This window comes from Ordospora colligata (assembly GCF_000803265.1).
Source record: "Ordospora colligata OC4 chromosome Unknown contig_07, whole genome shotgun sequence".
NCBI lineage: Eukaryota > Fungi > Microsporidia > Ordosporidae > Ordospora > Ordospora colligata.
Window position 1 is genome coordinate 47899 of NW_014575401.1, and position 27245 is coordinate 75143.

The 27245-nt window shown below is 36.1% G+C and overlaps 23 protein-coding genes and 1 non-coding gene across 24 annotated transcripts; 8 read left to right on the forward strand and 16 right to left on the reverse strand.

Moving 5' to 3' along the window:
* Nucleotides 1-170: 170 nt before the first annotated feature.
* On the reverse strand, nt 171-1556 carry M896_070480 (uncharacterized protein; the record flags this gene model as incomplete). Its single annotated transcript, XM_014708036.1, has 1 exon — nt 171-1556. One exon carries the CDS (start codon nt 1554-1556, stop codon nt 171-173), a length of 1386 nt encoding a protein of 461 aa, XP_014563522.1.
* A 64-nt stretch (nt 1557-1620) lies between these two features.
* Nucleotides 1621-2895, forward strand: M896_070490 (translation elongation factor EF-1 alpha; the record flags this gene model as incomplete). Its single annotated transcript, XM_014708037.1, has 1 exon — nt 1621-2895. The coding sequence occupies one exon, from the start codon at nt 1621-1623 to the stop codon at nt 2893-2895; it is 1275 nt and encodes a 424-aa protein (XP_014563523.1).
* Nucleotides 2896-3022: 127 nt separating this feature from the next.
* M896_070500 (ribosomal protein S26) lies at nt 3023-3383 on the reverse strand (the record flags this gene model as incomplete). Its single annotated transcript, XM_014708038.1, has 2 exons — nt 3023-3340; nt 3381-3383. The coding sequence occupies 2 exons, from the start codon at nt 3381-3383 to the stop codon at nt 3023-3025; spliced, it is 321 nt and encodes a 106-aa protein (XP_014563524.1).
* Nucleotides 3384-3610: 227 nt separating this feature from the next.
* Nucleotides 3611-4456, forward strand: M896_070510 (Cdc50-like protein; the record flags this gene model as incomplete). The annotated part of the gene is made up of 1 exon (XM_014708039.1): nt 3611-4456. The coding sequence occupies one exon, from the start codon at nt 3611-3613 to the stop codon at nt 4454-4456; it is 846 nt and encodes a 281-aa protein (XP_014563525.1).
* Nucleotides 4457-4517: 61 nt separating this feature from the next.
* M896_070520 (Sec1-like vacuolar protein sorting-associated protein) lies at nt 4518-5978 on the reverse strand (the record flags this gene model as incomplete). Its single annotated transcript, XM_014708040.1, has 1 exon — nt 4518-5978. The coding sequence occupies one exon, from the start codon at nt 5976-5978 to the stop codon at nt 4518-4520; it is 1461 nt and encodes a 486-aa protein (XP_014563526.1).
* Nucleotides 5979-6104: 126 nt separating this feature from the next.
* On the reverse strand, nt 6105-7973 carry M896_070530 (uncharacterized protein; the record flags this gene model as incomplete). Its single annotated transcript, XM_014708041.1, has 1 exon — nt 6105-7973. The coding sequence occupies one exon, from the start codon at nt 7971-7973 to the stop codon at nt 6105-6107; it is 1869 nt and encodes a 622-aa protein (XP_014563527.1).
* A 168-nt stretch (nt 7974-8141) lies between these two features.
* M896_070540 (L-type amino acid transporter) lies at nt 8142-9326 on the reverse strand (the record flags this gene model as incomplete). The annotated part of the gene is made up of 1 exon (XM_014708042.1): nt 8142-9326. One exon carries the CDS (start codon nt 9324-9326, stop codon nt 8142-8144), a length of 1185 nt encoding a protein of 394 aa, XP_014563528.1.
* Nucleotides 9327-9385: 59 nt separating this feature from the next.
* On the forward strand, nt 9386-10249 carry M896_070550 (uncharacterized protein; the record flags this gene model as incomplete). The annotated part of the gene is made up of 1 exon (XM_014708043.1): nt 9386-10249. One exon carries the CDS (start codon nt 9386-9388, stop codon nt 10247-10249), a length of 864 nt encoding a protein of 287 aa, XP_014563529.1.
* A 95-nt stretch (nt 10250-10344) lies between these two features.
* Nucleotides 10345-10992, reverse strand: M896_070560 (putative hemolysin III-like integral membrane protein; the record flags this gene model as incomplete). The annotated part of the gene is made up of 1 exon (XM_014708044.1): nt 10345-10992. The coding sequence occupies one exon, from the start codon at nt 10990-10992 to the stop codon at nt 10345-10347; it is 648 nt and encodes a 215-aa protein (XP_014563530.1).
* Nucleotides 10993-11148: 156 nt separating this feature from the next.
* M896_070570 (CCR4-NOT transcriptional regulation complex protein) lies at nt 11149-11835 on the forward strand (the record flags this gene model as incomplete). The annotated part of the gene is made up of 1 exon (XM_014708045.1): nt 11149-11835. The coding sequence occupies one exon, from the start codon at nt 11149-11151 to the stop codon at nt 11833-11835; it is 687 nt and encodes a 228-aa protein (XP_014563531.1).
* A 125-nt stretch (nt 11836-11960) lies between these two features.
* Nucleotides 11961-13019, reverse strand: M896_070580 (DNA polymerase sigma; the record flags this gene model as incomplete). The annotated part of the gene is made up of 1 exon (XM_014708046.1): nt 11961-13019. One exon carries the CDS (start codon nt 13017-13019, stop codon nt 11961-11963), a length of 1059 nt encoding a protein of 352 aa, XP_014563532.1.
* Nucleotides 13020-13074: 55 nt separating this feature from the next.
* On the reverse strand, nt 13075-13518 carry M896_070590 (nucleoside diphosphate kinase; the record flags this gene model as incomplete). Its single annotated transcript, XM_014708047.1, has 1 exon — nt 13075-13518. The coding sequence occupies one exon, from the start codon at nt 13516-13518 to the stop codon at nt 13075-13077; it is 444 nt and encodes a 147-aa protein (XP_014563533.1).
* Nucleotides 13519-13643: 125 nt separating this feature from the next.
* On the reverse strand, nt 13644-15197 carry M896_070600 (uncharacterized protein; the record flags this gene model as incomplete). The annotated part of the gene is made up of 1 exon (XM_014708048.1): nt 13644-15197. One exon carries the CDS (start codon nt 15195-15197, stop codon nt 13644-13646), a length of 1554 nt encoding a protein of 517 aa, XP_014563534.1.
* A 156-nt stretch (nt 15198-15353) lies between these two features.
* M896_070610 (uncharacterized protein) lies at nt 15354-16310 on the reverse strand (the record flags this gene model as incomplete). Its single annotated transcript, XM_014708049.1, has 1 exon — nt 15354-16310. The coding sequence occupies one exon, from the start codon at nt 16308-16310 to the stop codon at nt 15354-15356; it is 957 nt and encodes a 318-aa protein (XP_014563535.1).
* Nucleotides 16311-16510: 200 nt separating this feature from the next.
* Nucleotides 16511-18610, reverse strand: M896_070620 (uncharacterized protein; the record flags this gene model as incomplete). The annotated part of the gene is made up of 1 exon (XM_014708050.1): nt 16511-18610. The coding sequence occupies one exon, from the start codon at nt 18608-18610 to the stop codon at nt 16511-16513; it is 2100 nt and encodes a 699-aa protein (XP_014563536.1).
* Nucleotides 18611-18655: 45 nt separating this feature from the next.
* M896_070630 (ER lumen protein retaining receptor) lies at nt 18656-19390 on the reverse strand (the record flags this gene model as incomplete). The annotated part of the gene is made up of 1 exon (XM_014708051.1): nt 18656-19390. The coding sequence occupies one exon, from the start codon at nt 19388-19390 to the stop codon at nt 18656-18658; it is 735 nt and encodes a 244-aa protein (XP_014563537.1).
* A 107-nt stretch (nt 19391-19497) lies between these two features.
* On the forward strand, nt 19498-19569 carry M896_070640. Its single transcript has one exon. It is a non-coding gene; the product is annotated as a tRNA-Gln (tRNA).
* Nucleotides 19570-19772: 203 nt separating this feature from the next.
* On the forward strand, nt 19773-20465 carry M896_070650 (Psp1-like protein; the record flags this gene model as incomplete). Its single annotated transcript, XM_014708052.1, has 1 exon — nt 19773-20465. The coding sequence occupies one exon, from the start codon at nt 19773-19775 to the stop codon at nt 20463-20465; it is 693 nt and encodes a 230-aa protein (XP_014563538.1).
* A 103-nt stretch (nt 20466-20568) lies between these two features.
* Nucleotides 20569-22161, forward strand: M896_070660 (uncharacterized protein; the record flags this gene model as incomplete). The annotated part of the gene is made up of 1 exon (XM_014708053.1): nt 20569-22161. The coding sequence occupies one exon, from the start codon at nt 20569-20571 to the stop codon at nt 22159-22161; it is 1593 nt and encodes a 530-aa protein (XP_014563539.1).
* Nucleotides 22162-22203: 42 nt separating this feature from the next.
* On the forward strand, nt 22204-23175 carry M896_070670 (uncharacterized protein; the record flags this gene model as incomplete). The annotated part of the gene is made up of 1 exon (XM_014708054.1): nt 22204-23175. One exon carries the CDS (start codon nt 22204-22206, stop codon nt 23173-23175), a length of 972 nt encoding a protein of 323 aa, XP_014563540.1.
* A 267-nt stretch (nt 23176-23442) lies between these two features.
* On the reverse strand, nt 23443-23943 carry M896_070680 (uncharacterized protein; the record flags this gene model as incomplete). The annotated part of the gene is made up of 1 exon (XM_014708055.1): nt 23443-23943. The coding sequence occupies one exon, from the start codon at nt 23941-23943 to the stop codon at nt 23443-23445; it is 501 nt and encodes a 166-aa protein (XP_014563541.1).
* An 871-nt stretch (nt 23944-24814) lies between these two features.
* Nucleotides 24815-25225, reverse strand: M896_070690 (uncharacterized protein; the record flags this gene model as incomplete). Its single annotated transcript, XM_014708056.1, has 1 exon — nt 24815-25225. The coding sequence occupies one exon, from the start codon at nt 25223-25225 to the stop codon at nt 24815-24817; it is 411 nt and encodes a 136-aa protein (XP_014563542.1).
* A 763-nt stretch (nt 25226-25988) lies between these two features.
* On the reverse strand, nt 25989-26342 carry M896_070700 (uncharacterized protein; the record flags this gene model as incomplete). Its single annotated transcript, XM_014708057.1, has 1 exon — nt 25989-26342. The coding sequence occupies one exon, from the start codon at nt 26340-26342 to the stop codon at nt 25989-25991; it is 354 nt and encodes a 117-aa protein (XP_014563543.1).
* A 411-nt stretch (nt 26343-26753) lies between these two features.
* On the reverse strand, nt 26754-27212 carry M896_070710 (uncharacterized protein; the record flags this gene model as incomplete). Its single annotated transcript, XM_014708058.1, has 1 exon — nt 26754-27212. One exon carries the CDS (start codon nt 27210-27212, stop codon nt 26754-26756), a length of 459 nt encoding a protein of 152 aa, XP_014563544.1.
* Nucleotides 27213-27245: the final 33 nt, after the last annotated feature.

The following is a 27245-nucleotide window of genomic DNA, read 5'->3' on the forward strand; positions in this document are numbered from 1 at the left end:
CTTGTTGTATGATATTACATGCATAATGTTATCTTCATACTTCTTTAGCTTCTCCTCGAGCTTTTTGTTCATTTCCTCTCTTTTTTCCATCTGAGTATGGGATATCTAAACTATAAAACCAATATCTCAATGCTTTGTTATTTACCTCTCCTTGTATTTATTTATTTTAATTATCTATTTGCAAGACTTTGATAATATGAGCATCGCTTATCATCATTCATCCTTCTAAAGTACTCCTCAAGAAAAACACATATCTTCCTTGTATCATCTTTGCTATATTCCACATACTTTTCGTAATACACAACTGCCTCAGTGTATTTCTTCTCGTTCTTGTATACATCTCCAATGTAAAGATACCCATCGGCATCCTCAAGTTCTATCACATTCTTAAAGGTCGCAATAGCTTCATCTGTTCTTCTCAGACTTGCGTAGCACTGTCCTAATGCAGTCCACACAATTGAATCTGTGCTCTTACATTCCAGTGCTTTTTTGATGAAAAAAAGAGCATACTCGTGCATGCCCATTGTTATGTATGCCTGCCCTGCACTGTACCATGCCCGGTAGTCTGTAGAGCACAACCTAAGTGCTGTGTTATATGAACTTATTGCACACTCCATTTTTTTCATTTCCAAGTATTCATGCCCAATAAGAGTATATAAAATCGCAGAGCATGGATTGAGACGCACGCCGAGCCTGAAATACTCAATTGCCTTTTCATGATCATTCTTCATAGAGTAATAGTTGGCTATACAGCACATAGTTTCTGATCGATACTTGTTTATCTTAAGTGCACTTTCTGCAAGAAAAATCACTCTACTATCATTTTTGATGTATAATGCATTTGAATACAAATCAACATAATCCAAATCATAGTACAATGCGCTTTTTGTTATCTCTTCAAATACTTCAATACATCCTGAAAAATCCTTTTGATGATAGAGAACCGCACCTGCCAGGTTTGGATATTTCTTGTTGACACATACCTTTTCAGATTGCACTGAACTTCTTTTGCATTCATGGACCTCTCCAGAAATCGGTTGTGCAGCCTTCTTGATCATCTTCGTACAGAATAGATGCATAAAGAAAAAGTCACTCAATCCTTCTGATATATTTAAAGAGTCAACAATATCTGGCGTAATCAGCTCTGCAAGCTCTAAGTATGCATCCCAGAACCAAGGATTCATGGAAACAACCTGTATCAATATATCAACATCTTTCTTTACTTTTCCTTCTATGTAGAGCAGAAATTCGTCTCTTTGTGCTCCAACCCAATGCACACTCATCTTTTTATTCAAGTGGATGATCAGATTTAGATTTCTTATGAAATTTATGCGGCTTGAGCAGCATGCACAGAACACAACCTCTTCCAAATGAAGCTTGCTGGTTTTGCACAACAGAAATGTGTATGTCTTACGATACTCTTTAATATTCTGGTATGTTAAAGACAGGTGCTCTTTGGATTCGAGCTTCACATCGATTTCTTCTGACACAAGCCCAACCTTCGATAGAAAATCAATTGTTCGATGCAGGTTGCGTGTAAAGAACTCAGATATCATTAGGGTAGCGTCCAAATTTTTCACATGGCAATTTAAATGACACAATGCATGGCATCCCAACAGGATGGATTTTGAAAAGTTACGTATAAGCAAGAAGGAAGTGATCAATATTGTGTTTGTGGGGCATGTAGATGCAGGCAAGTCAACTATTTGTGGGCAGATTCTTGTAAATATGGGACTGATTGATCATAGAACACTTGAGAAATACAAAGAAATGGCAAAAGATCAGAACAGAGAGAGTTGGTATTTGAGTTGGTGCCTGGACACAAATCCTGAAGAGAGGGAGCGTGGAAAGACCACAGAAGTTGGAACAGCAACCTTTGAACTTCCCAGGCGAAGAATAAACATTCTGGATGCACCAGGACACAAGCAATTTGTTTTTGAGATGATAAATGCAGCAAATCGTGCAGATGTTGGAATCCTCGTTGTTTCGGCACGCATAAACGAATTTGAAGCAGGCTTTGAGAAGGGAGGACAGACGAGAGAGCATATACTGCTCCTGAAGGCAGGAAGCGTACAAAGATTAATTGTGCTTGTTAATAAGATGGACGACCCGAGCGTTGATTGGAGCAAGCAAAGGTTTGATGAAATAAAGGAAAAAGTCAGTGGATTTGTAAAAAAGATGTTTGCAGTGCCTGTGTTTATTCCAGTAAGCGGATTCACAGGAGATTACATCAAGGATAAAGGCAAATGCCCATGGTATGAAGGAGAGTCGTTTATTTGCGAACTTGAGAAGATAAGCATCCCTAGAAAGGATGAAGCGCCTCTTGCAATTACAATAACGCAGAAGATAAAGCTGATGGGCTCGATGTATGTCCATGGGAAAGTAGATTGCGGAAAGGTTGTTCCAAACATGGCAGTTAAGATTCTTCCACAAAATACAACGAACCATGTTATGTGTATTTTAGATGATGAGGATGTGGAGATTGATAAGGGATTACCTGGAGACATTGTAAGACTCAGATTGAAGGATGAAACCGATGATGTATCTGTTGGAGGTAAGATAGTTGATCTTAATAACGTCGATTACAAGGTATCTCAGGAATTCACATGTGGGTTGAACCTGATTGATGGAGAAACAGTGATTAGCTCTGGATACAGCTGCATTATTCATATAGGTGTAGTGGCTGTGCCATGCAAAATCAAGGAAATCCGAGACATGAAGAATAACAGGATTAGATTTTGTAAGCATGGAGATAAGGTTCTTGCAAAAGTAGCTGTTGAATCTCCAATATGCATATTTAACTGCAGTAATGAGGATGACGAAAGAAGGCAAAGGTTTGCATTGAGGTTTGAAAGCAAAACGATTGCACTTGGAGTCATAAGAGTAATAAAGTAATGAGGTATAAATTTACCAGTTGAGTAAAATGCAGTATATAATAGAATAATTGTGTATACTGCATAAAACATGTGATTTGGAATAGTTAGCTGGAAAACTGGTTGAAAAATAAAGTTAAAGCTTCCTTTTAATTTTGAGCAAGATTTGCTGCCCTGTTTGGATTGAACCCGTACCTGAGTTTCCTTCCCTTAGTTGATCTGACTCTGACTATCTTGGCATGACAAGCACAAGAAATGCAGAACTGTGACTTGTATCCAATCCTTGGAACCTCAAATACATCGTATATCGTGGCAAGCTTTAAGTCGTCGAATGATGCCTGCTCAATCAATGACTGGATCCTGAATCTCTTAACTGCCTTGTCTTTGGGTGTGATTCGCCCACACTTGTCGCAATGGAGTGTGCTTACTCTTCCGCGATTTTTCTTCGATCGTCCGTGATTCTTTCTCTTAACAGTCTAAAAATTACAATGCTTGTTCATCACCTACCATTATCAAGGGCAATTTTTTCATTGCAATGAATTGCGTTCAAGAATATCCTGTGCAAATACAATAGAAAAGTGAATGCAAGATCCAGTGATTAAGTTACATTTGCATAGATCCAAGATTTTGATTGATTACACCGAATGCAATGTTTGTTTGCGAATCAAATGCTTTTAATGTGATTGAACACGCTGTCGGACTTATCAACACCCCAAACAATAGCGATCGAAGCCTGAATGAGTTTTCAAGAGCATATTTCCGCAATAAAAAGACACTTTTTGACCCAGAAGCTTGATGGATTTTACAAGCCGAGATCAAAAGGCAAGCACATTCTTGCTTTTTTGTTTGTTGGCGCACTGAATATTATATTTGGGAGCATATCGACAATTTTATACAGTGGCTTATTTGAAATAAGCATACCTTACACACAAGATACAGATATCAAAGCATACTTGCCAAGTGGTAAGATTTACCTATTTTTAGAGATGCATGATTTTTACCAAACAAACCTGAAATACAGTAAGAGCATAAGCCATGATCAGCTAAAGGGAGAGCGGCCAAAAAATCTCAAGGCAACAGAACCTTTATCTTACGAAGGAGAAAGAGTGATATATCCGGCAGGAATCCTTCCAAACAGCTTTCCACAGGATAGCTTTGAGATTATAGGAACTGAAGTAGGAACTGAGGATATTTCGTGGAAGTCTGAAAGAGACTCAATAAAGCCATCGGGATATACACGTGATGAGGTTGCTTCACCGCCTGCATGGCCGGTTTATAAAGAGATCCCCGATCTTCATCTCAACGAGAGGTTTGTAAACTGGATTTATATATCTCCATTCCCAAGTTTTAGGAAGCTCTGGGGTACTGCGTATATGGATCAAGAAGGAGATTACACACTGAAAATCACATCTAACTTTCCATATGGAAAAAAATACCTTACAATTGCACAGTCGTCGGTCATTGGCACAAAGAACTACTTTATATCTGTTGGAATGTTTTTTATTGGATTGGTAATGATTTTGGCTTCTATGCTCATGTATAGATCATTCTTGCAAAGTGAACCTGATGATGTAATAAATTAGATCTACTTGATACTACAAGTGATCGATTAATGTAACAATGAAAATTTGCATATCGATTGAATTAAACAAACATATCTTTGTAAGAAACCATAAAATCTCCAATAACATACAGTTTCGAATGATCCGACATCTTGGATTTGTAGAATTCAAATAATACTCTATATTCGGAATATGTCACTCCGTTTCTTACATACACTATAACGAAGTCCTTTGGATTTTCTGCACTACGCACGGCTGAAAAGCATCTGTCATTAAGCTTGTCTGTCCACCAATGACGGACAAGTCTTTTAACAGCCGGCTGATATCCAAGCTTCGTATCAATGCCATCTTCAAAACGATAGCTGTATGGCATATGTGCATGTATGCTCAGTGGATACTTTCTCAAAAAGCATTCTATTTTATCTGCAAGATCTGGATGATCATTTGCTTCTTTCTGCAGATCCTTTCCATTCTTCAATGAATAAATGGCAAGAAGTTTACTTCTTTCAACACTAGGAGCATCTGCTCGTAGAAGATAATTTGTTACTTCATTCTTATCTATGTTTTTACCCTTCAGAATATTCATCTCCATCTCACTGGGCTCCTTCAATCTCAGGCATGCTTTCAGTATGTGTGCATGCAGTGCAAGATGTGTTTCTATTTGCTGGGATATCTTTGTATTTTCTTCAAGATCGTCAAATATCAGACTTTGCAATCGTCTCTTCTTGACCTCTGCTCTCTTAACAAGTCCCTTTATCATCTCAGAAATCTCGTTTATGTCTTTAAATTTGCACTCGTTGAAAAAGTCATCCTCCGACACCAGGTATGCCTTTTTTCCAACCTTTGCAACTCCATCTTCATAGTTCACATGGTCATGTAGCAGCGATTGGTATCTCCATTCATACACTAGTGGTGTGTAAATATCAAATGCTCGGTCTAATATAATCACTGTTCCTCCCTGATCGTAGTTATATCCAGATAACTTTTCACTAAGCTGCTCTGCATCTTCAGTCAGGCCTCTACATCCTTTCTGCACTAGCACTGTTGGAATTTTCTTCATATTCATTATAAATGCAAATAGTCCATCAACAGCTCTTCTTCTGCATTGCCTGCCTTCATATGATTGCTCTCCGCGCTTAAACAGAGTGTATAAAAACTCGTCTTGTCTGAAAAAGTCAATGTATATCTCATGAACTTCACTAATAACGCAGTGAATGTCACTTGTTGCCAATATCTCAAGCATTAAAGAATCAATCTGATTCGTAAAAAGAACAATATACCGTTCATAATGCGGATCAGAAACTTCCTCAACAAGCCATTTGATACTTTCTGGGCGTATTACTGTTATACATGTTATTCCTTGAATCCTCTCTCTTTTCCTGTTCATTATGCTATCAAACAAAAAATAGTCATTTTCAAGAAACCTGGAGTGAGGTATTATATTGCTCATCATTCCCTTTGTTTCCTCATCAAATAAAAGTGCCTTGACACCTTCACCCATCTGAATAATTCCATCTATCTTCTCCTTCAGCAAAGTATCCATGTTTCTGATCAAATGCGCATGAACATTTATTAAATGTTTCACATTCATGAATCACTCAAAATGAGAACATAGTTTCAAACAATCCACATATGATCAATCTTTTGATATGTCCTGTGATGAAATCTATCAAATAAGCATGATTTTCTCATCTTCACCGGCATCTTGTTCTTTTGCATCATTTCTATTACACATAGGAAAGACATTGTAAGCGTATTTAAACAACCATGAAAACATCGGCATGCATTCAACATTTCCGATCCAGTGCATTGCAGTAATCTTTTCTAAACAAAGTGTTTCAGAGCTCTTAACAATCCATGGGCCTTTATTTTGTATCCTGAATCTTTGTAGATTATGCTCATCAACTCTATTTATATGATTCGTATTATAATGCCTCGTATCATCAGTTGAATGACGCATTCGCCAGTCTTCATCTTCAATATAATAGTTACAAGGTATAACCATCTCGATCTCATTCACTAAAACACCTTCAAAGGCTAACCTGAATTTTGATGGCTCAAAATCATAAAACTCACTGAACGATATTCTGGTCTGGAATTCTGTAAGCTCTTCATCAAATTCTTCTATCAACGCCATCACTTCCTGCTTCATTGTAGAAAGGTTGCATGCATTCTTTCTAGGTGTCTTCATCAGCACATTGTCTGTATGCCCTACTCTTCGTCTTTCCTTATCACTCATAAACTTAATGTATACACCATGCTTCTTCATTATTTTTTGTATGTTCTTTCCTCCATATCCAATTATTCGCTTGTGATGCTTCTCATCAATATGGAATGTAAGCTCCTCAGGAAACTCTTCCTCAATCATTTCCAAGGCACGTACAAAATTTCTACAGCGGCCGCTAATAGTAATGCAAATCCTGGTACTGCTCTCCCTCTTCTGTATCTTGATGTTGCAGTCCACATCTCTCATGATTTTTACTATTTTTCCGTTTTTCTTTCCACACAAAAAATCAATTGTGTCCGTATCAACATCAATCTCTCCTTCCACATATCCTTCATCAAGCATACTCATCAAGTACTTTTTCTCCCCAATCACAAGAAATTGCCTTGTATCAGCAACCTCAAATACAATTGCTTCTTCACTGCTGAAAGAGTCGACATCCGATATCACCAGCTTCATTATTTCATTGTAAAGCAGGTCTATTCCGTTCCTTGCCATCATCACATCGTGAGCACTGAATCCTCGCAGTGTCACATCAACATGAGATTTATCGTTGTCATTTGTGTCCATATATGACTGATTGTATGCAAGAATGCTCTCGATCTCAATCGCTTTGTAATGCAGTAAATACATCATCTTCTGAGCATCAAGAACAAGCTTTTCAAAGTACTGTTGTATTTTATCAGCAATAGCCGAATCCTTAGACCCAATCAGGTTTTTATCTTCACATGATACAAGGCAATCTTCGGAATTTATTCTCGAGCGATAAAACACTCGTTGTCCCTTTTCAACAGCTGATTGAACAGGTACCACAGTCTTTTTGTTCTCCACAGATCTTCCTGCCATCTTCTCAATCATCTCAAATATTTCCATCCTGACATTAAGACATTCTTCAATTCTTCCGCATATATAAACCTCAACTTTTTTGCATATTTTGATTGAAATGGATGTTCCAGATTGATCCATTATCTTTTTTATCCTTATAAAAATATCTGTTTTCTGAGAATAGAGGTACAGTGGAAGCTCCATCTTGATACAGTGCCTGAAGCATCCTGAAACCAGCTTCATTATGAACGATATGCTATGCGTATGCTCAACCTTTACATGCACCGTGACTTTGTTTTCAACATCTCTACACACAGATACTTTGCCAATGCCTATAAATGTTTTTTGTAAATCGATAAAGATTTTGTTGTAAACTGCCTGCAAGGCTTCATGTGGAGTAGACTTTCTAAATGGCATGATCAGAGATAATGTTGTCTCCCCAATGTTTTTGGAATCAAAGATACTTGTTCTTTTAAAGTCATGCTCCATGCTTCTTGCACAGCCACATGCTTTTTATTACATCATATGAAACCTGATATCATATGCGTCCAAAACATGAATTCAGTACTGCCAATCATTTTAGTAGCATAAGGCAGCACATCGTTAGTAAAACAAAACCATTCTAAATACATATCTTAAAATTATTTAATCTGCTCATCACGAATAAACAACAATAAATCCACAAACAATCATTCCTAGGATGGATGCCAGTACTGGAACTGCTAGAGGAAGATTAAACGGTCTTTCCTCACACGGTTGTCTTATCTTCAAAACTACAAGCCCAATACATGATAGTGAATAGAAAAAAGAAGTCCCGAATGCTATTCTACTGATGAGTCCGTGTATATCCTTAAACATTGAGAACAAAAACACAACCAAAGAAAATAACAATAATGACAGAACCTCAAGCTTTTTTGAAAACTTCACCGGTAAAAGCGATTCCATAATACCTGAGCTTACAATAAGAGAGCACATCAATGATCCTATTGTTGGTATCAAAGTTACAATAACTGAGAGCATGCGCGATGGGATTGGAATATTCATTATCCTAAAATACTCCTCAATAAACATTCCATTACTAATTATCTCTGTGTATGGAACCACAAACATTGCCGAAAGTGTGGTTAGTACGTAGATTGCAGCTGTAGCCCATATAGACCCCAGGATTGCTCTTGGAAATGCTTTTCCAGGATTCTGTACTCTGTTTGCAATGTAATTTCCGTTATTCCATCCATCAAACGAGAACTGAGTAAAGCAGAGCCCTTTCAAAGCACCAAGAGCATTCATATCTGCCTTGGCGTTTCTTGGATCAAGTATTGCAGGATTTGATATTTCACGAGTTTTGAAGAATGAACTAGCGGAAATTATGACAAGGAGCGCAACTGTGGCTATCTTCAAGAAGAACAAGATCCTAACTGTCCAAGTAACTAGCCTCCCACCAAAAGAGAGCATCATTGAAACTATCACAAGTATCACAGCAATAAATATGTTTTTTCGAACAATGTCTTTGAAGCATTCATGAATTGTAACTGCCATCACTGCACAGGATAGTGGAAGAATCCATGCAATTGAAGTAAGCGAGTATGCCGTTCCCACATAATTTGAGTATGCTCTTTTGAGGTAATTTATGTCACCTCCTGCATATGGATACGTCGATCCAAGCTCTGCATAACAAAGACCGAACATTGTTGCTATTGCGCCCGATGCTACAATCAATGCAACAGACCATATACACGACCCAGTGTGGATAAGAACATAATGTGCTGTTTTGAAGATGCCGATTCCAACCATGTTGCATATTGATAGAAAGAGCAGATCGAGATATCTGAGATTTCTTTCCATACAGGGTCTGTGATATTCATGAGAATCTGAACCATTATGAAAAGCAAATGATGCCCTTGATGGAGGTTGTAGCAGCTGCAAATATTATTAAAGATGATGAGATTTCTATAGCCAAGAGAATGAGAGCATTGTTCTATCTAAGGAATGAAATGACACCAGAGTCAGTGAATGCGATTGCTGGAGGATTCAAATGCAAGTCTGTTCTGCTAAAGCACGAAGTGGCATATGTGCTTGGACAAATGTGCTTGGATGAATCAAAAGATATACTTATGCGCGTTCTTTCTGATGAGACTGAGGATGAGATAGTTAGGCATGAAGCAGGAGAGGCTCTAGGTAATTATGAACTATCAGAGGATATTCTACAGATACTGGAAAAATATTCTGAGCATCCTAAAAAGCCTATTTCTGAGACATGCTATATTGCAAAGATGAACATCAGAGAGCGAGGATATTTGAAGGGAAATATGTCTAAGCACGATTCAAGAGATCCTGCACCACCGCTGAATAGCAATTTTGAAGATGCAAAGCGAATTCTACTTGACAGTTCTGAATGCATGTACAAAAGATATCAAGCGATGTTTTTTCTAAGGGATCTTGGGAGTTCAGATGCAGTTCATGCACTTGGGGAAGCAATGAGTGATTGCTCATCATTATTTAAACATGAGATTTCGTTTGTGTTTGGACAGATGAGAAACATAGAATCGATTCCATACTTGATTCGGAAGATGAATGATGCTAATGAGCACGGAATGGTCAGGCACGAGTGTGCAGAGGCATTGGGTGCAATAGGCAATGAAGTGGCACTTGAGGAATTAGTCAAGCACATTGAGGATCCATGCGACATTTTGAGAGAGAGTGTTGAGGTTGCTGTAGACATCCACAACTACATAACTAGTGAGGAGCTTGAGTACTGTAAGTGTTGAGCAATATGATTAAATTATTTGATTAGATTTGTACCATTGATAAGAATCACTAACTATGATGTATAGTATATACTATTAATGAATGCTTTATTTTATTATAATGCAGTGATATACCTTTTTAATAAAGGTATGAAGAAACACCAATTTGCCAATACAGTCATTACGTGAAATACTTCGTGATATCCAAATACCTTAGGTAATGGATTTGGCCTTTCAATTACATAGACACAGCCACCAGCTATATATATGGCACCTCCCAGTATAAAAAGACTTGCATCAAACAAAGAAATGTTCTTCATGATGATGCTGAAGAATGGAATTACAGATATGCCATGTAGAATGTAGACGAGTGTATCAATGTTTGTATGGAGATTTTTCATAAGCAAGATCTTCAGAATACCAGAAAGCGAGATCGTCCATGTTGTCATCAGCATGTGCTTTGTGTATTTGCCAAATGGAATCAGTGTGAGAGCAACCGATGTCTGTGTGCCAGATATCAAAATGAATATCGATATGTGGTCGAGTCTCTGGAGTAATTGTCTGTTCTTTTTGCTTTTCCATGTTCTGGTGTGATATGTGCTGCTTATGCCGAACAAAATTATCTGGGAAATGAGGTATATCAAAATCCCAATACTTCCTTGATTTATGATTGAGCATATGATGTAGATGAGAGTTTTAGCCAGTGTGATGTAAAATGCAACTTGATGTATTCTTCCACGGAGTCTAGGTTTATACATGGCCATCTATTTTGAACGGCATGATATCCAGGCATTAATAAGATAATTTGAATTTAGTTCTATAGATGGTCATGCAGTGTAAATGATGCAGGTGGCTTGAACATGTTTAGCTGTATGCATGGTAAATAGCAAATTTAATAAACAACATGGCCATCCCTAGGTATGAGAAGAGGTTTCGATGGCAAGAGGGATGACAATAGAAGAGAAAGGAATATAACAAAACCGGCATCCAAAGAAAGCCTTACACCCGAAGAGGTCTGGAAGAATGCAGCCATGCTTTTGGGAACAAAGAAAAAAGATGTGGCGCCTAAGAACTACGAGCTAACAAGAAAGTTTGACTTTAGCTGCATAGATACCGAGATAGAGGAAATTAACAAGGAGAGGATCCGATCACAAAATATAGACGATGAAAGAGTTGCAAGAAGACGATTCCATGAGATAGAAACTGCGAATTCACTTGTTCACGTCCCAAACTTCAAGGAACTCGAAAATAGATACATGCCTATGACGCCTACTAATGTTCCAGGAACTTTTCCTAAAGCGCCTTTATATATATTTGAGAACCAGGATGTGTTCAAAAAGCTTGACACTGACACACTTTTTTTTATTTTCTATTCACAGCTAGGCACAATCCAACAGTACTATGCTGCAACCCAGCTGAAGCTGTATTCATGGAGATTTCATACGAAGTATTTCACATGGTTCCAACGCCTGGATGAGCCAAAACTAATTACGTCAGATTATGAAAGAGGCGACTTTCTGTTTTTTGACTATGATGTAACATGGTCATTCATGAAGAAGAGCGACTTTACATTTGAATATAAATATCTTGAATGCTCTGAATGGTAGAACACCGACCGTATCCCATGCCATAGTCAACTACTCTTCGCTGGGTCATAATAATTCACATTTCTATTTTCTTATTAAATATATATAAAGAATTTTTTAAATATAAATGAACAATGTAAGTATTCCTACTCGAGAAGCTTCAAAGCTTTGGAATAAAGTAAAATGTTCTTTTGCATATAAATATCTTCGATAAAATCAGGATCAAGCCATAGAGACAAAATATCACGAGAATGTGATTTTTTCCCGATAGCAACATTAATTAAAATAAATATTTTCCTAAATAACTTTTTGATCTGAGGATACTTTCGGCATGCCAGAGCCACATTGCATGTAGGATCAGTAGGATCTTCAATCGAGATACTCGAATCATATCTGGTATATATCCTCACATTCGGACACGGATCTTCTTCAGAAATTGAACTAGTGAATTCCCATCCATAGAACTTGAAAAAATCAAGAAAAAACTTCGCAGTATCGTCAAGTCCCCTTTTATCACTATTATCTATCTTCTGGACAAAAAAGTTCAGAATTAATAGAAACTGTGAGTAGCTATTCAATCCACCTGTAGATGCATCTGAAAGTTTCTTCTGTGTTAAAAAATACTTCAGTATAATTGCAACCTTCCTTATTTTTGGATAGACTTTCATTACGTTATTCATAAAAACTGCAGCTCTTACACCACTTGATTGATTCATCGAAATATCTATCTTAAATCCAAAGTATTTGTCTTGAAACTTAATTATCGGCACCCTTGAACTCCAAATGTGGAAAACAGATTTTTTATCAACAATTTTATGGTTCAATAGAATATTTTTGATTTTGAATAAATAATTGTTTGGATCCTCTTGCTCCATCTGCGGATCAAGAAGCAACACCCCAAGGTCTATATCACTTGAACGTATAACCAACTTGGTTCTGTAGCTGCCGAATGTCACCACTCTCGTGTTTGGAATGGTTGATTCAATGGATTTTTTAATGTGATTCATCACATATGCTCTGTATTCCATCTCTACACCCGTAGGCGCAATAATACGGTAGAATTCATTAAGTTGCTTATTAAGATCCCTCATGTTATTCTTTTGGATAGTCTCTGTGTCGTTTTCTTCATCTACATTCACATCTTCTTGATTGTTTGAAACATCCGGATTTGTTGTACTTTTGTCTTCGGTTGATGCATTAGTCATTTACAATACCCTTTCGAATTAAAAAAATATAACAAGATTTCCATTGAAATAAGATTTAATAAATCCACTCCTTGTCAAAAGGAATAACATCCTGGACATTCGTTCCAATCCAAAGCTTAATTTCCTTCTCTGCATTCTCAACAGAGTCAGACCCATGAACAATATTCTTCTCAATGCTGATTCCATAATCTCCCCGAATGGTTCCCATCGGTGCACTCAATGGATTTGTCTCTCCAAGTATACTCCTTCCAATAGAGACTGCGTTGTCTCCACTCCATACCATTGCAAAAACCATTCCAGACATCATTCCATTCACCATGTCTTCAAAGAATGGCTTTTTGGATAGGTGTGCATAATGCTCAGTTAAGATCTCTCTACTAGGAATCATACACTTGCAGGCAACTAGATACAGTCCCTTCTTCTCAAAGCGCTCAATCACACTTGAAATAAGCCTACGCTTCACACCATCAGGCTTGATCATTATAAATGTTCTCTCCATCCAGGGTATTCTACAATACCAACAATTACACTTATTCAACTCAATCGCTTTCATTAATTTTATTATTAATTTCCATTCTAGAAACAAACATCAATAAATAAGACCTTCACTACTTAATGCATGCCTCAAATGCCATCATCAAGATCTCCTGCCAACAGTTTTCTAAACCTCCCCATAACATCTCCTTCCAAACGACTTCGTGCTTTTTTCTCTACATCCGGTATAAACTCATCTCGTATAATCATATGATCTGTCGTGTGTTTTTTTGATTCTGTGTTTTCATTCATTTTTTCGGAATTAGCTTTGTCTTCTAGGAACCTTTTCCCGTCTATCTTCCCTTCATTTACTTTTACATTCTCCATCTTAATGTTTGCTTTTGCTTTATTCATCATTCGTTTTTTCAGATCATCATCCAAATATTTGTAAGGTTTTGCTTTTGAAATCGATTCATATTCATGATCATGCCAAACACTATGACTGCTTTTAGGTGACTCTTTGGCACTCGGCTCATCTGCATAGAGTCCATAATCACCGTGCACAAACGCCTTTCTAGAAAAAACCTTGCCATACGAACTTCCATGATGTCCAGCGCCTTGTTCCTTTTCTATAACTGAATAATGTCCGTGATTGTGCTCGTTCTCTATCTCATTTTTGCCTTGATAATCATATTGATCAAAGCTACTTATTGCTTTCTTCTTAAGAACATCCTCGGCAGGTTCTAACTTAAATATTTGATCCGTGGAGCTTGAACAAGGCATAAATATAAACGAACCCTTGTAATATGTTACACAGGAGTTGTTATTGCCAATAAGAAGGAAACTGCCCTCCCCATCAATCTCTTTCACATTCACATTCTTTATCACATATCCAAAATCATGGTAGTCCATCTTTGAGTCGCTTTCAACCAGATGCTCTATTATTCTTGATGATCCATATCGCTTTTGTTTACTACTTGACTCACCACTCAAGTATTCAGCAATATCTGCATCTACCTTTGTTGTTCCTCTGATTTCATTACTGAACTCTACATCAGTTTTAGTCACTTCAGATACATCTTCTTCATCTTTATCTGTTGCAATCGAGTCATTCTTGATCATCACATCAACATGGCTTGTATTCGTGTCGATTCCATTGTGATTGACTTGCTTTTGCTTTTCAATAGTAGCCTTTGCAATATATGCCCTTTCACTATCAGGCCTTTCTTTAACTATATGAGAATCAACATACCGATGAGATAACTGTCTGTGCACAATCTTGTCATTCATAGAGCGCATTTTGTGCTGATCATCGTAAGTGTGATTTTCTGTTCTTGATCGCCGTTCATCCTTTGACTTGCTTTGAGATAGATATTCAAACGGATTGATCTTTTTCTTGCGTTGATCGGTCTGAGAATCAGGCGCTGACAAGAGGAATTGTATTCCTCGATCTTCAATTGCATTGTATGCAATTAACTTGATCTCTAGTCCACCTTGTGCCATCGCCAATGTGTAGTACACCCCATCGTTGAAAAAATACAATGCTCTATTATGGATTACCACGTGCTGATTCGACAGAGTAGGCAGTCTTGGTGATTGTAGAATCAGGTTTCCATTAGCATTTGTGGCATACATGTTCTCCTTGCTTTTCAGTCTCAGTAGTCTACTGCAGATAACAAACTGTATCCATAGGAGTATCAGCATTCAGATATTTCTGTTGTTTACTAGTGTTTGCATTAACTTCACTGCGTTTCATTAAGCTATTCTCGTCTGTTTCATGCTAAAATGTTTCGAATAAATAGATTTATTATAGACAGGTCCAGTCGCTTGCTCAGAGCTTCTTTACTCAACATTTATTGCTCATATCTTTACACCTGTAGTGCTGACCTGGATAACCTTCAACTGTGTGGGCCTGTATGTTGTTGCATATCCCGTGGACCAGTCATTCCCAGTGGCATACACATAATAAGATCCTGTTGCATTGAATCTACCACATGTTATTGGATGGCTTTCATTCTGTGTAAAAATCTTCATTCTGGCTTGAGAGTCAAAAAACACAATTGTTCCATCTCCTCCTGCCGTTGCTAGTATGTTCTGATTGGTTGGCAAAAAGGAAACAGAATTAACTGCATAAACCTTGGTGTCAACTCTATGGCATCTGAAAATCATCTTTTTTACTGGTGAATTAATGTTGAATATTTCTGCCTTGCCCTCAATCCCTCCAAGTGCAAATGTTTCGTTGTCCTGCGCACATGTTATCGATCTTATCATCCAATTCAGCTTTGAAACATGGCTTTTCTTCTGGTTGATGTCGTTCAGGTTGTATGTCGCTACTTCGTTGCCTGAGAGAGACATCGCCAACAATTCCTTCTCAAGATCCATTGCATAAACTTTTCCAGAAAGATCCAGAGAAAACACAAGTTTAGAAGATCTAACATCCCAAAACTTAACTGTCTTGTCCCATGATCCGGTAACTATCATGTTTGAAAAATACCTTACAGACTTTACTCCTGCACTATGTGCCTGAAAAAAAGATGTTTGATTGCTTTGTAAATCCACCATCTGCAGACTCCCATCCACTGCCCCTGCAAATACCAGTGACGGATTCTCTTTACTAAAGCAGCACGTCAGCAGAGGTTTATTTAAGTTCAAAACTCTATTGCTTCCACTATAAGGATTGTCCAAATCATACGTTCTAACCGTTCCATCCCAACTTGATGTCGCCATCAGTCCATGCATGCTACTAAATGCCAGCTCAGAAATGGTGTCCGACGATGGATTCGGAAGATCGGAAACTTTAGCATTGTATTGAGCCATTCTGTGGGGTTAAAAAATGGCATAAAAGAAATTACATTTATAACCTGATCCTTCCCATAACATTAAAATACTCACTCCTTCACTCATTGTATTCTTAATGCCAATGCCTGGAAAGACAGCATTACGATACTTCCTCAGAATTGTTCTAATACATCATGCACTATGAATTTAGATAGATATAAACGAATGCATCCACTATTCTATTTTATTCCCTTTTGATTCAGAATCTTCATATACTCTTCATATTCACTTGGATATTGCTCTGCCTTCAAGCAATCGGTCCATAAACATCCATCATCCATTTTTGTAGCAATATCAATATTTTCTAATATCCTATTTCTGTAGTCCTCGTTATTCTGAATGCATGGCTTGTCAAAAGTTTCCTTTCCAACAAATTTACCTTCATACACAAAAACCTTCTCATCAATATTCCTCAGAAACCCATTAGCAAATTCTGTTTCTCCTGTTTTGCAAAATTTGCAATAATACAGCATTGCTGCTTCAATCTTCATCTCATTATATAATAGAAATGAAGCAACCTGTTCAAAATGCATTTGCTGCTCAAAAAAAATCTGAACAAGCATCGGACTTATAAGAATCCTTAATCCACAGGGAAGCAAATATCCATGCAAAAGATCATATCTCCCGTCTATAAAGCTTACAATCGAACTAGCATTCTCCACCCTTCTATTGCTTTTGTCCCAAATTTCACACAGGCACCCTAAAACATCGGCACCACTGATTATTTCATCTTCATATTCGCAAGATACAAAATTAACAAGCTTATATTTGAATAACAGCTCGAGAGATTCTTCACGGCAATTTCTTGTCTTCTTCCACAACATTACTATTTCTACTGCTCGTCCGTTTTGCTCTAGAACATTCAACACGTCGTCAAACATTCCATTACATTTATAAAATGCATTCATGAAGTCCACTCCTTGCTCCATCTGTTTTTTTCCTTTTATCAAGAAGTACCTTGGACTTTCAAGAAAATCAATATTTCTAAATGATAACTCTAACATCTCAATTAGCATATCTTCAGTGACATCTTCAGGATCTATTGTTTCTGTAACCTTAGTGTATATCCTCTCAGTATCAATACACTTTCCTACAAACACTTTATATGCTTTATAACCAAATCTTCCTATATCGTTCAGAATCTTTATCATTCTGAGCGTTTTATGTGCACTATCTTGATCATGGCTTCCAGAACTTTCAATAGTTTGCAGCTTATTAAGACTGTTGCATATCAGCTTGCTGCATTCAATCTTGAATCCACAATAAACAAGGAATGCTAGAAAGTGTCCTACATGTGTTCTTTGCTTCTTAATGTTTGTGATATCAGTAAATCCAAAATTTCTACATGTGTGTGGTGTGAAGCTTCCGCTGAGTGCATTATTCAATAATCTCTCTTCACTACTCAATAATTTCATTGTAGAATCCTTGTCATTAGGTAAGAAGTAAACAAAATTCTCACTAACTCCAATAAAGCAGTCTCTGTATACCAAAAACGACTGAACCAAATCCTTTGTATCAAACAGATGTCCATCGACATACAAAACATTGCCTCCTGATGTAGTTCCACTGATACAAAGCATTCCTTGATAATAAAGCATTTCCTTCCAGACTACGCTTATCTTGATGTTTGTATTTATTCTTGTGAGTATTTCAATTCTATTGGAAACTTCATGAATAAACGGATGACCACTTTCATGAACGAGTAGTTTCCCATTGTTAATGAATACACTTCCTACAAAAGGATGTTTTTCCAGAACTGGTTTGCCATCGATTGAATATATCGATGTGTAATTGCTTGTTTGGTAGACAATTACATCCATACCTGAAGATTTACCACATGTGTGATATGTTACACTTTTAAAGTATGGAGAAATATGGAGATTTCTAAACCCATCACCTGTGAATGAATAGAACACATTTCTATCGAATATAACCAGATTTTCATCCCATGCGCTAATCTCTGGAGATCCAAACAAATGTGGGACCTCATTGAAAATGTCAAGTCTGTCTCCAAAGTAATATAAGTTGCTTTTTGTAATCGCATATATGCGAATTGTATTGTTTACCACAGTAATTGATGCATCCAGTGCAAAGATTGCTTTTACAAAGCATTGCTCTTCACATTGTCCCAATAAAGGAATAGAGACCAGTTCCAGGTATTCTTTATTCCACAGCAACAAGTACAGCACATCGTCTAACACAACAGCCCTGCTCTTCCTTGGATTGAATCTTGACATTAAGTTTAAATTATTTCTGATTGTCAATGGAACAAGAAACATATTGTCAGGGATATAGTGTACGAAAAACATGAATAGCAAATGTGTTTATAGTTCGCTTTTCTTTCCCAAATCGTCAGAAATGCCAGATCTTCTAAAGACGTATCTGTAGTATATTGCAAAGAAATCGACGTATAAGAGCGTTTGGATGATCCCGCATGCGAGTGGAAGACTTGTTGGTACCTTGTCTTTCTCTTCGAATATTTTCCTAATTGCAAAATAAACTGTATAAGCTGCTCTGTATAGTCCAAGTAATAAAATATATCTTGATGTCATTGTTTCAGATTCGCCTGCCTCCTGGAGCTGAACAAGCTGAGGAAGAATTGCCACACTCTCTAGCAGCAACGACATGGTATACGTAACTCCATATGCATAACCCACAAAACTAAATTCTTCGGCACCTGAAGATGACTTTGTGAAGATCATTGAGATTAAGAAGCATGGAATTATAAGCATAAGGATATTGAACTTATCCCACTTCCTGTCATATGTGCCGAAATATTTAAATCTCATTGTGAAAAGAATAAGCGCCTGGAACCCTATGAAAAGAATCTTCATTAGACTGTTATATACAGAAAGAAGACTATTGGGGTAGAACCTGAACAAATCTATATATCTTAGAACAAAGACCATTCCATAGAGAAATTGGGTTTTGAGAGACAATCCGCTGCATGATTTTGTCCTTGAGATCTTTCTTATCAATACGACCTTTGATGCAATATGGAGGAAGTCTCCGGTGAATCTGAATACTTGCTTTATGTAATACGATGCAGCGAGACTCATTTCTAGGGTGTAGTTGTTTTGGGATGTTTTTGAAAGGATTACTTGAAACACTTGTTGCGGGTGTGTTTCGATGTGGTCTGAGCCCAAGAAATGGGAGTGATTACGGAGGTTGCGTGGTGTAATGGTTATCACTTCAGACTCTGAATCTGACAATCTGAGTTCGAATCTCGGCGCGACCACTGTATTTTTTATTTCTAATCCTGAATTAAAGAAATCATACCTGCTCTAAATAACAATTGTTATCTTTTGCAAGTATATTTGGTTGAATGATGCATGATGCAGTGTATAATATGCTGTCAGTTTATGTGCAATTAATATGGAGAAACATGCATCCAAAACAAGTTTTCGATGTAAAAATAAAAAGGCGTGCATGTTTCTGCGGATGTTCGATGGCTGCGAATGGATTCCATATCTGCCCGGTAGTATCTGGAGTGAGACTAATGAGAAGTGGAGTGAAGGGTCAGTTGCTTGGAGAGTAGTGGGTATGACTCCAAACAAGTTTTGGCCAGATACTTTGAATGAAGATGAGATTAGACGAACAAGCTTCATGTCGATAGAGTTAGCAAATGTGTTTCCAAGGAAATGGTATTTCATTATTGAGTTCCCAAGTGGAAGATTTGAGATTGGCTACTATGCACAGCCTGTTGATGTAGGCAGCTATGTGATCCTTGAAGCAGATAGAGGAGAGGATTGTGGAAAGATTGTGAATGCTATGGACGAATACAAATTTGAGAGTCATCTTATGAAGATAAAAGATGCAAGGAAGGACCTTGTGCTGATAAAAGTGATTAGAAAAGCATCTGGCGATGATATACAGAAGCTGGATAAAAAAAAAGAGATGGAGTACATGTCACTAAAGCAATGCAGAGAGATGGTTAGTGCCAGAAGACTGAGTATGGATATTCTGAGCTGTGAATACCAATGGGATGCCAAGAAAATAACATTCTACTTCAGGAGTGATAAACGAATAGATTTCAGGGATCTTCTGAAAGATCTATTCAAGATATTCAAAGTACGAATCTGGATGTGCGCAGAAAGGAGATCTAATGCAGAGCTTATTAAAAGAATCATATGATAATCGCATGATTGGTCAGGGGATGTTTTGAAGAGATTTGGTGATCAATTGGCAGAATGTGGTTTGTTTTAAGTAATACAAGAATTGCAATACCCTCAGATTTATGGAGACAGTCGAGGTTGACGAGGGCACCGATGAACCGGATGGTAATAGACTTTCTATGGCAATAGATGCGGCATATAGAGTAATGGATTCGGTAAAGTCTTGGGGAAAGTGTGATGAGGAATGTGCATTGTGTGATATGGATGTGTGTATATCTACATCATACGATGTGGTAGAGATATATTGCCATTTGCTTGCGTGCGTATCAGATCATGTGCTGGAGGTTTCTCCAATTGCATTTGAGGATTTTTTTGTTTTTGAGGTTTTTGTGCTTGATCAGATTTGTGAGAGAGAGGTATTTGATGTCAGACGCATTCTTGAGACAACAGATTGCCATAGAAATGTGAATTATAGGGTCGAATATACTTGCAATCAAAGGAGGATCCTTGAGCTTGTCAACAGATGTTTTCCAGGTGAGATGATAAACATCCAGTGTGAGCAAGTGTTTGAGTCGTTGATGTACAAGGTTTACAGTAAGTACAGTGAGTCTGGTATTCAATGTGTTTCTTCCAAGGATTTAGAGCTATTGCTAATTGTCTTGTTCAGGAGGATTGAGTCATCAAGGTTTTTCAAGGTGCTGAACTCGACAGAAAGGACACAAGGAATGATGATGTTGGGTATTTTACTGGCACTGAAGGAAGATAATAACACTCTAGTAGATAAACTACAGAAAGAAATGATTTTTATTGATGAATCGTTAGAAAGCCATTTTGTGGAAAGTATGGGACTGATAAACATGGCGATTGATGTAAACCAAGTCTTGCTTACTGAAAATATGGATGAATGGATAACGCACAGAAAGGAGGAGATGAATTGGGAGGAAAGAGTGCATTTCTGGGCTTTAAACCGGGATGGCTCGTGCGAGTCGTTGAACAAATCGATGATGAGTCTTTGTATTAAGCATAGGAAGTATGATGATGGATGGGCTATTTATTGTAAGGGATGTAAGAAGACATCGGATGTGATTCACAAGGGCTGTATTCTGGCTCTGAATGCATTGAAGGAAACAGATGACCAGAAGTGGATTTTAAGGTTATTTGAGACTGTAGAGGAGTCTTTTAGTAGTGGAGAAGGAGAGGCAGGATATATTGCAGCAAATGATGTATTGAAGAATTTGTCATGCTTTACTGAGATTACAAGAGATTTGGTTCTAAAAGAATTTGTTCTACGAATGGATTTTCTGGAAAGAAATGAGCAGATTGTGAACCTTATGATACGAGAGCTTGTTGAGCTATGCAAAGATTATGAAAATGATCAAGATCATGCACAGTATGGAGAATACACAAGTCTAATATATGGAAAATGGAAAGCGAACAAGATCAATGGAAAGTATGTAATCGGAGGAAGTGAAGAAGTTGAATCTGAAATGTACTTGAATGTGTTGAGTGTGTTTGATTGCTTGTGTGATAGAAATAAGATACTTGAAGTTCTTGGAGACATTGTGAATAGCAATATGAAGATTACAAAAGAGCTTTCACTTAAGATGCAAGCCATTAGCAAGATAAATTTGGGATCTATTGAAGTAGATTCATCATCCTTGGAGCAGTATGCTGTGCTTGAAAGGTTGATGTCATTGGCTCTCCAAAAGCATTAAATTAAACAGTTTGGCTTTGCTGTATATTTATGGTAAATAGAAATGATTTTAACGAAACAATTAAGTAGGGATATGGGGCTGAAGTGGAGATTGACTGAAGATCTGATTTTTTCGTGTTTCGTGTTTTTGCAGTATCAAATAGCGGCTGATATGAAAAGGTACGGAAAGTACAATCTAGTGTTTCCTGCTATAGCCATTTCATATCTGATTCTGAAAACCATCATTATACTGATCAAAGAGTTTGAAAGGGATGATGAAAAGCCAATCACAACAATTGATTTTCTGAAGCAGGCGATCATGATTTCTCATATATTTGTGTTTTTTATTACGGTTATAATAATCAACAACAAAGTAAGCTTGAAAGACATTAGAGAATGTGGCTTGAAGACGGTGGGTTCTGCACCTTTTAAATGGCTTTTTAATAATATAGGGCTAAACAAGAATTATGTGAATTCTAAAGAAACAGATAAGCTTAAGAACAGATTTAATGTCGATCCTGGACTCATGATTATTACACAGACTGCATATATGTTCCTTACAGCGCAATCTATAATCTTTGGCCAAAGTGCAGCAATTTTTATAGAATTAGCTCGTGGTATTTTTGGATATATTACAATATCTAGATTGAAAGAATCTAATGACTCATATGATCAGAATAGCTTTTTCAGTTGGGCATATCCTATGTTTCCAACGATCGCTTTATTGGCATTCAGGCTTGTGCATCTGGTTATTTTTAAATCCTTTTTTGGCATTGATGGCTATTTTGAATCTATTGTTAAAAAGAAACAGGCGATTTTGATTATTCCTACTATATTCTGTACTGTAGTCGGATGTGCAGGTCTATTTTGGATATTAAAAATCCAGATGTTTAGCATAAACGGAGCATCTGGCACTGAAGGCAAGGGATCAATGTCTGAATTGCTGGCAGATACAGCTGCAAAGGTAACTGGGGAGGCAGCTGTAAAAAGTTTATCATATAATATGAATTCATTTAGGAGATTTTTTAAATTTTGATCAGTTAGAATAAAATCAATGCAATAATTAAATGTATTGAATGGTATAACATCTTGATTTAATTGATTTTTTAGTTTTCTATAACATCACTTGTGTTATTCTTCTGTACAATACAAATGACATTACTGATTATTTCTGTTACAAGTAAAATTCCTATCATTCCAGCAGATAAACGCTTCATAACTACTTTTTTAGTATTATCATTATTTTGATTACTTTTTCTCATCAAATCTAATAATATATTAGAAATAAAAATAACAGTTGCTATTATGATGATGATTTATCAAGTTTCATATGAAACATTTTTGTACATGCTTCGTCGTATGCTAAATATCCAATCTGCAAAATGCGTATTATCAGCATACCAATTACCAGCATAATTTGAAATATTTTGGATGGCTGATCTGCTATAATATTCATCATTGCTATCACTATAAGTAAAGACATTGCCATAAACATACACAAATCACTTTTGCCAATAGTATAGATAATCATTAATAGAATCGTCGATATTGTGCACAATATTAGCATAGTAGTATCAAATTTTGACTCAGTACTTAACTTTTTAGAATCGCATATGCTCAAGTGTTTTTTAACTGCCCAAAAACAAAATCCGACTATTACTGCGATTGATGCAATCTGTATAAGTACAGATGCTATCATAGTTTCACTAACATCGATGGAAAATACATATTTTACTATTAATACTACTAAGAGTATTATTATTATCAGACACCCTGCTGCATTCAATATAATGCGAGACTTCATTGATTTTATGCCATTGTTTGTGGTGTTTTGAGGATTTGAAGGTTGGGTTTCTTTTGTTTTTGGAGATGAATTACTGTCTAGTTCAGGTTTTTTATCTTGATTATCTGTGGTTGTATATTCTGTCTTCTGACTTGATAATAGAATTTGGTTGGCAACTTTTGGTTCAGTTCTATCATCAGATTTATTCAGACTATTAATTGGTTTATTACTTAATAATAAATGCTCTAAATTTTTTTTAAAATTAGTGCATGGATCTTTTCCTAGAGGTTCAATAAAACGCACCCCATTGCTTCCAGATTTAAAAAAAAGAGCCAGTTTTTTTGCTCCTTTTTCATTTATTTCGATTTTTTTTTGCTATATTCTTAATTTCATCTGTTATTCGATCTATCAATTGCTTAGGCTTAAAATTAATTAAATCTAATTGGACAGTTGGTTCTAATAGCTTTTCTAAAATGGTTCTTGATATTTTTATATTTATTATATCCTTATTCTTTTTTTTGTTGATTATATCATACATTTCTATACATTTATTGACTTTCTCTTGTAGATTCTTCCGTTGATTGATTTCATCAATATGACTTTGATTCTTAGCTGAATCACTGGCAATAGCTTTATCATTATCTCTTTTACCTTCATTACCACTGACGGATGTTGAACGCATCTTTCAATATTGTGAGCTAATATGTTTATAATATCTATCACTCTTGCATATACACTTTAGGTAAATTCATCATATACATCATACACCAAATGCATACTTCGTTACTTGGGCTTTATAAATAGAATAGGCTCATATCCAATTGAATCAATCATTTAATTCTTATATACTTTTATTCATTGATTAATCAAGTATAATTTCTTGATTGTCGTACTATTCGTGGCTGTATTCAAATAGGAATTCATCAAGCATATCTTTAATATCAGGTAATTCAGATCCTTCAGTTATACTTTTCATTTCATTCATTGTATTTACTCTTTCTTCTGATTCCACAAAATTTAAATTGCTAGCCTCTTCTGCTAGACGATCTTTCATATCATTGCATATTTTTTCTGCTTCATCGGCTTTTTCTGCATCAAGATGAATCAGAATTCTAGCCACGCACCGATATTCCTTTTGATCTAATAGATTTTTTACTAACGATTTAAATTCATCTTTCTCTTTCATAACATTCACTACATCTTCAATCGTTATCACATCTAATGCATTACCGACATCATTTATAGATTTTAACACCTTAAATATCTTTAATATTTCACATATACCTTTTTGATTCCTCAACATTCTTACAAACGCATCCTTTCCAATCAATCTTGATTCACCAGGTATTCCATAAAGTACTGCACTGATCAGTTCATGGTCAAAATTAGAAAGCGTCGTTGAATCTATTCCCTTGTTATTATGAATGAAACTCTTTAGAACATAATACAATACTTCGTTGTCTTTTCTGTAAGATCATTCACTATCTTTATCAATCTTGTCAAATCACTCATATCCTTCATATGTTCATCTACTACAACCTGCACCAAGTCTTCACCTTCAATACAAGTCAAAAGTGTTGCAATATTTTTACATTTTTTCACCACAGCTCGTATTCCACTTTCATCTTTAATATTTTCCAATGCTGTGGATAATGAAATGCTTGAATCGTCTTTCGGTTTATTCAAAATATTTTCTATTAGCTTCCCTGCTGCTAGTTCTAATGCATTTTCATTCTTGGCTTCATTCTTGATTGCATTAATCATCTTTACCAAATCCAAGTAATTATCAATTTTATCCATTAAATATGCTAACTCTCCTTCTCTATTACATAATTCACTATTTCTTCAAAATTAATAGATGATTTGCTCACTACACCTTTAACATCACTAGATGATTTAAAATAAAGAAGTAACTTTGCAATTTTTGTAATAATTTTTCGTGTCTTACCCTCCCCCTTTATAACTTTCAGGAGCAGAACCTTTATTCAAATCCTCAATCATACTCTTCAAAAACTCACCATTTATCAAGCCTGATGAACACTCAAGATCATTTTCTACTCCATTCACTATAATATCCAAGGCAATAGAATTTGGGGGGTTTCATGAATTCCAACCAATTTATCTATAATAATATGATTATTTTCATAACCTGTTCCAAAATCTTTTATAAATTGCCACAAAATCTTCATCTCATCAATGTCATTCGGATCAAAATTAATAATAGCATCGCTAAAACCTTCACTACCTGATATAATATGCGAAGAAGAAACAGTATCAAGCCATTTTGTATTAGAAATACAAACACTGAAACACACACTTGCCCGTGTTGGTTTCGTTATATTAAGTATTTTATAAACCACTACTTCATCCAGTTCATTAAATATTTGTTTTGCATCAGCATCATTCTTGATTAGAAACATATGCTTGAAAATATAAATAAAGTCGGGTTATTCATCGACTAATTCAGTTTATCTCCATCATTCAACGTTTCTATACATTTATTTATCCATTCAATTGTTCTTTTGCTAGTATCCATTTGTGATGCATCCATTATGTTCTGATGTACTAGTACTTCTTCATTACTTTCCATGATTGTAAGGGTTTTACAACTACTTATTATAAATTGCATAATATAAACTTATTTTATCTCTAACATCATATCCAGGTGTTGTACTAATATCAATTATATAATTCACTTTTATTATAAACCATTTCCACATTCACTGCTTACCATACATTGTACAGATGATCTCCTTTCCATCTATGATATATTGATTGCTGATAATATTATACATTATACATTACACATTACACCATTATTCCACACACTATTATACTTTAACCATCACATTCACATTCTTCATTTTGCATTTCTTATTTATCATGCGATTCATCTTATCATATTTAATCTTCTTAATCAACATATTCATCCATATTATAGTATATACTAATATACACACCGCCATTATCACTAGCATTACATACAACACATTCTTCACTTCTACTTCACATACTTTCATCTTATCAATACATTTCATTACATCGCTAGATCTCTCTGTTTTATTCAGAAATGGTATAATCACTTTCAATCTTGTCATTACAAACACTCCTCCTATCATCAATACATCTTTCAATACATTCTTTTCTCTTCCACTGCATATGCTATTGTCAATAATATATACCTTTGTAGCTATTGCAAGCATCACCGTTACCATTATCACTATCACATCAGGTATTATATCACTCATTACTATATCAATCACAGATGCTATAATACATAATATCAGCATAATTATTGCAGGTACATATTATTGACAATAGCA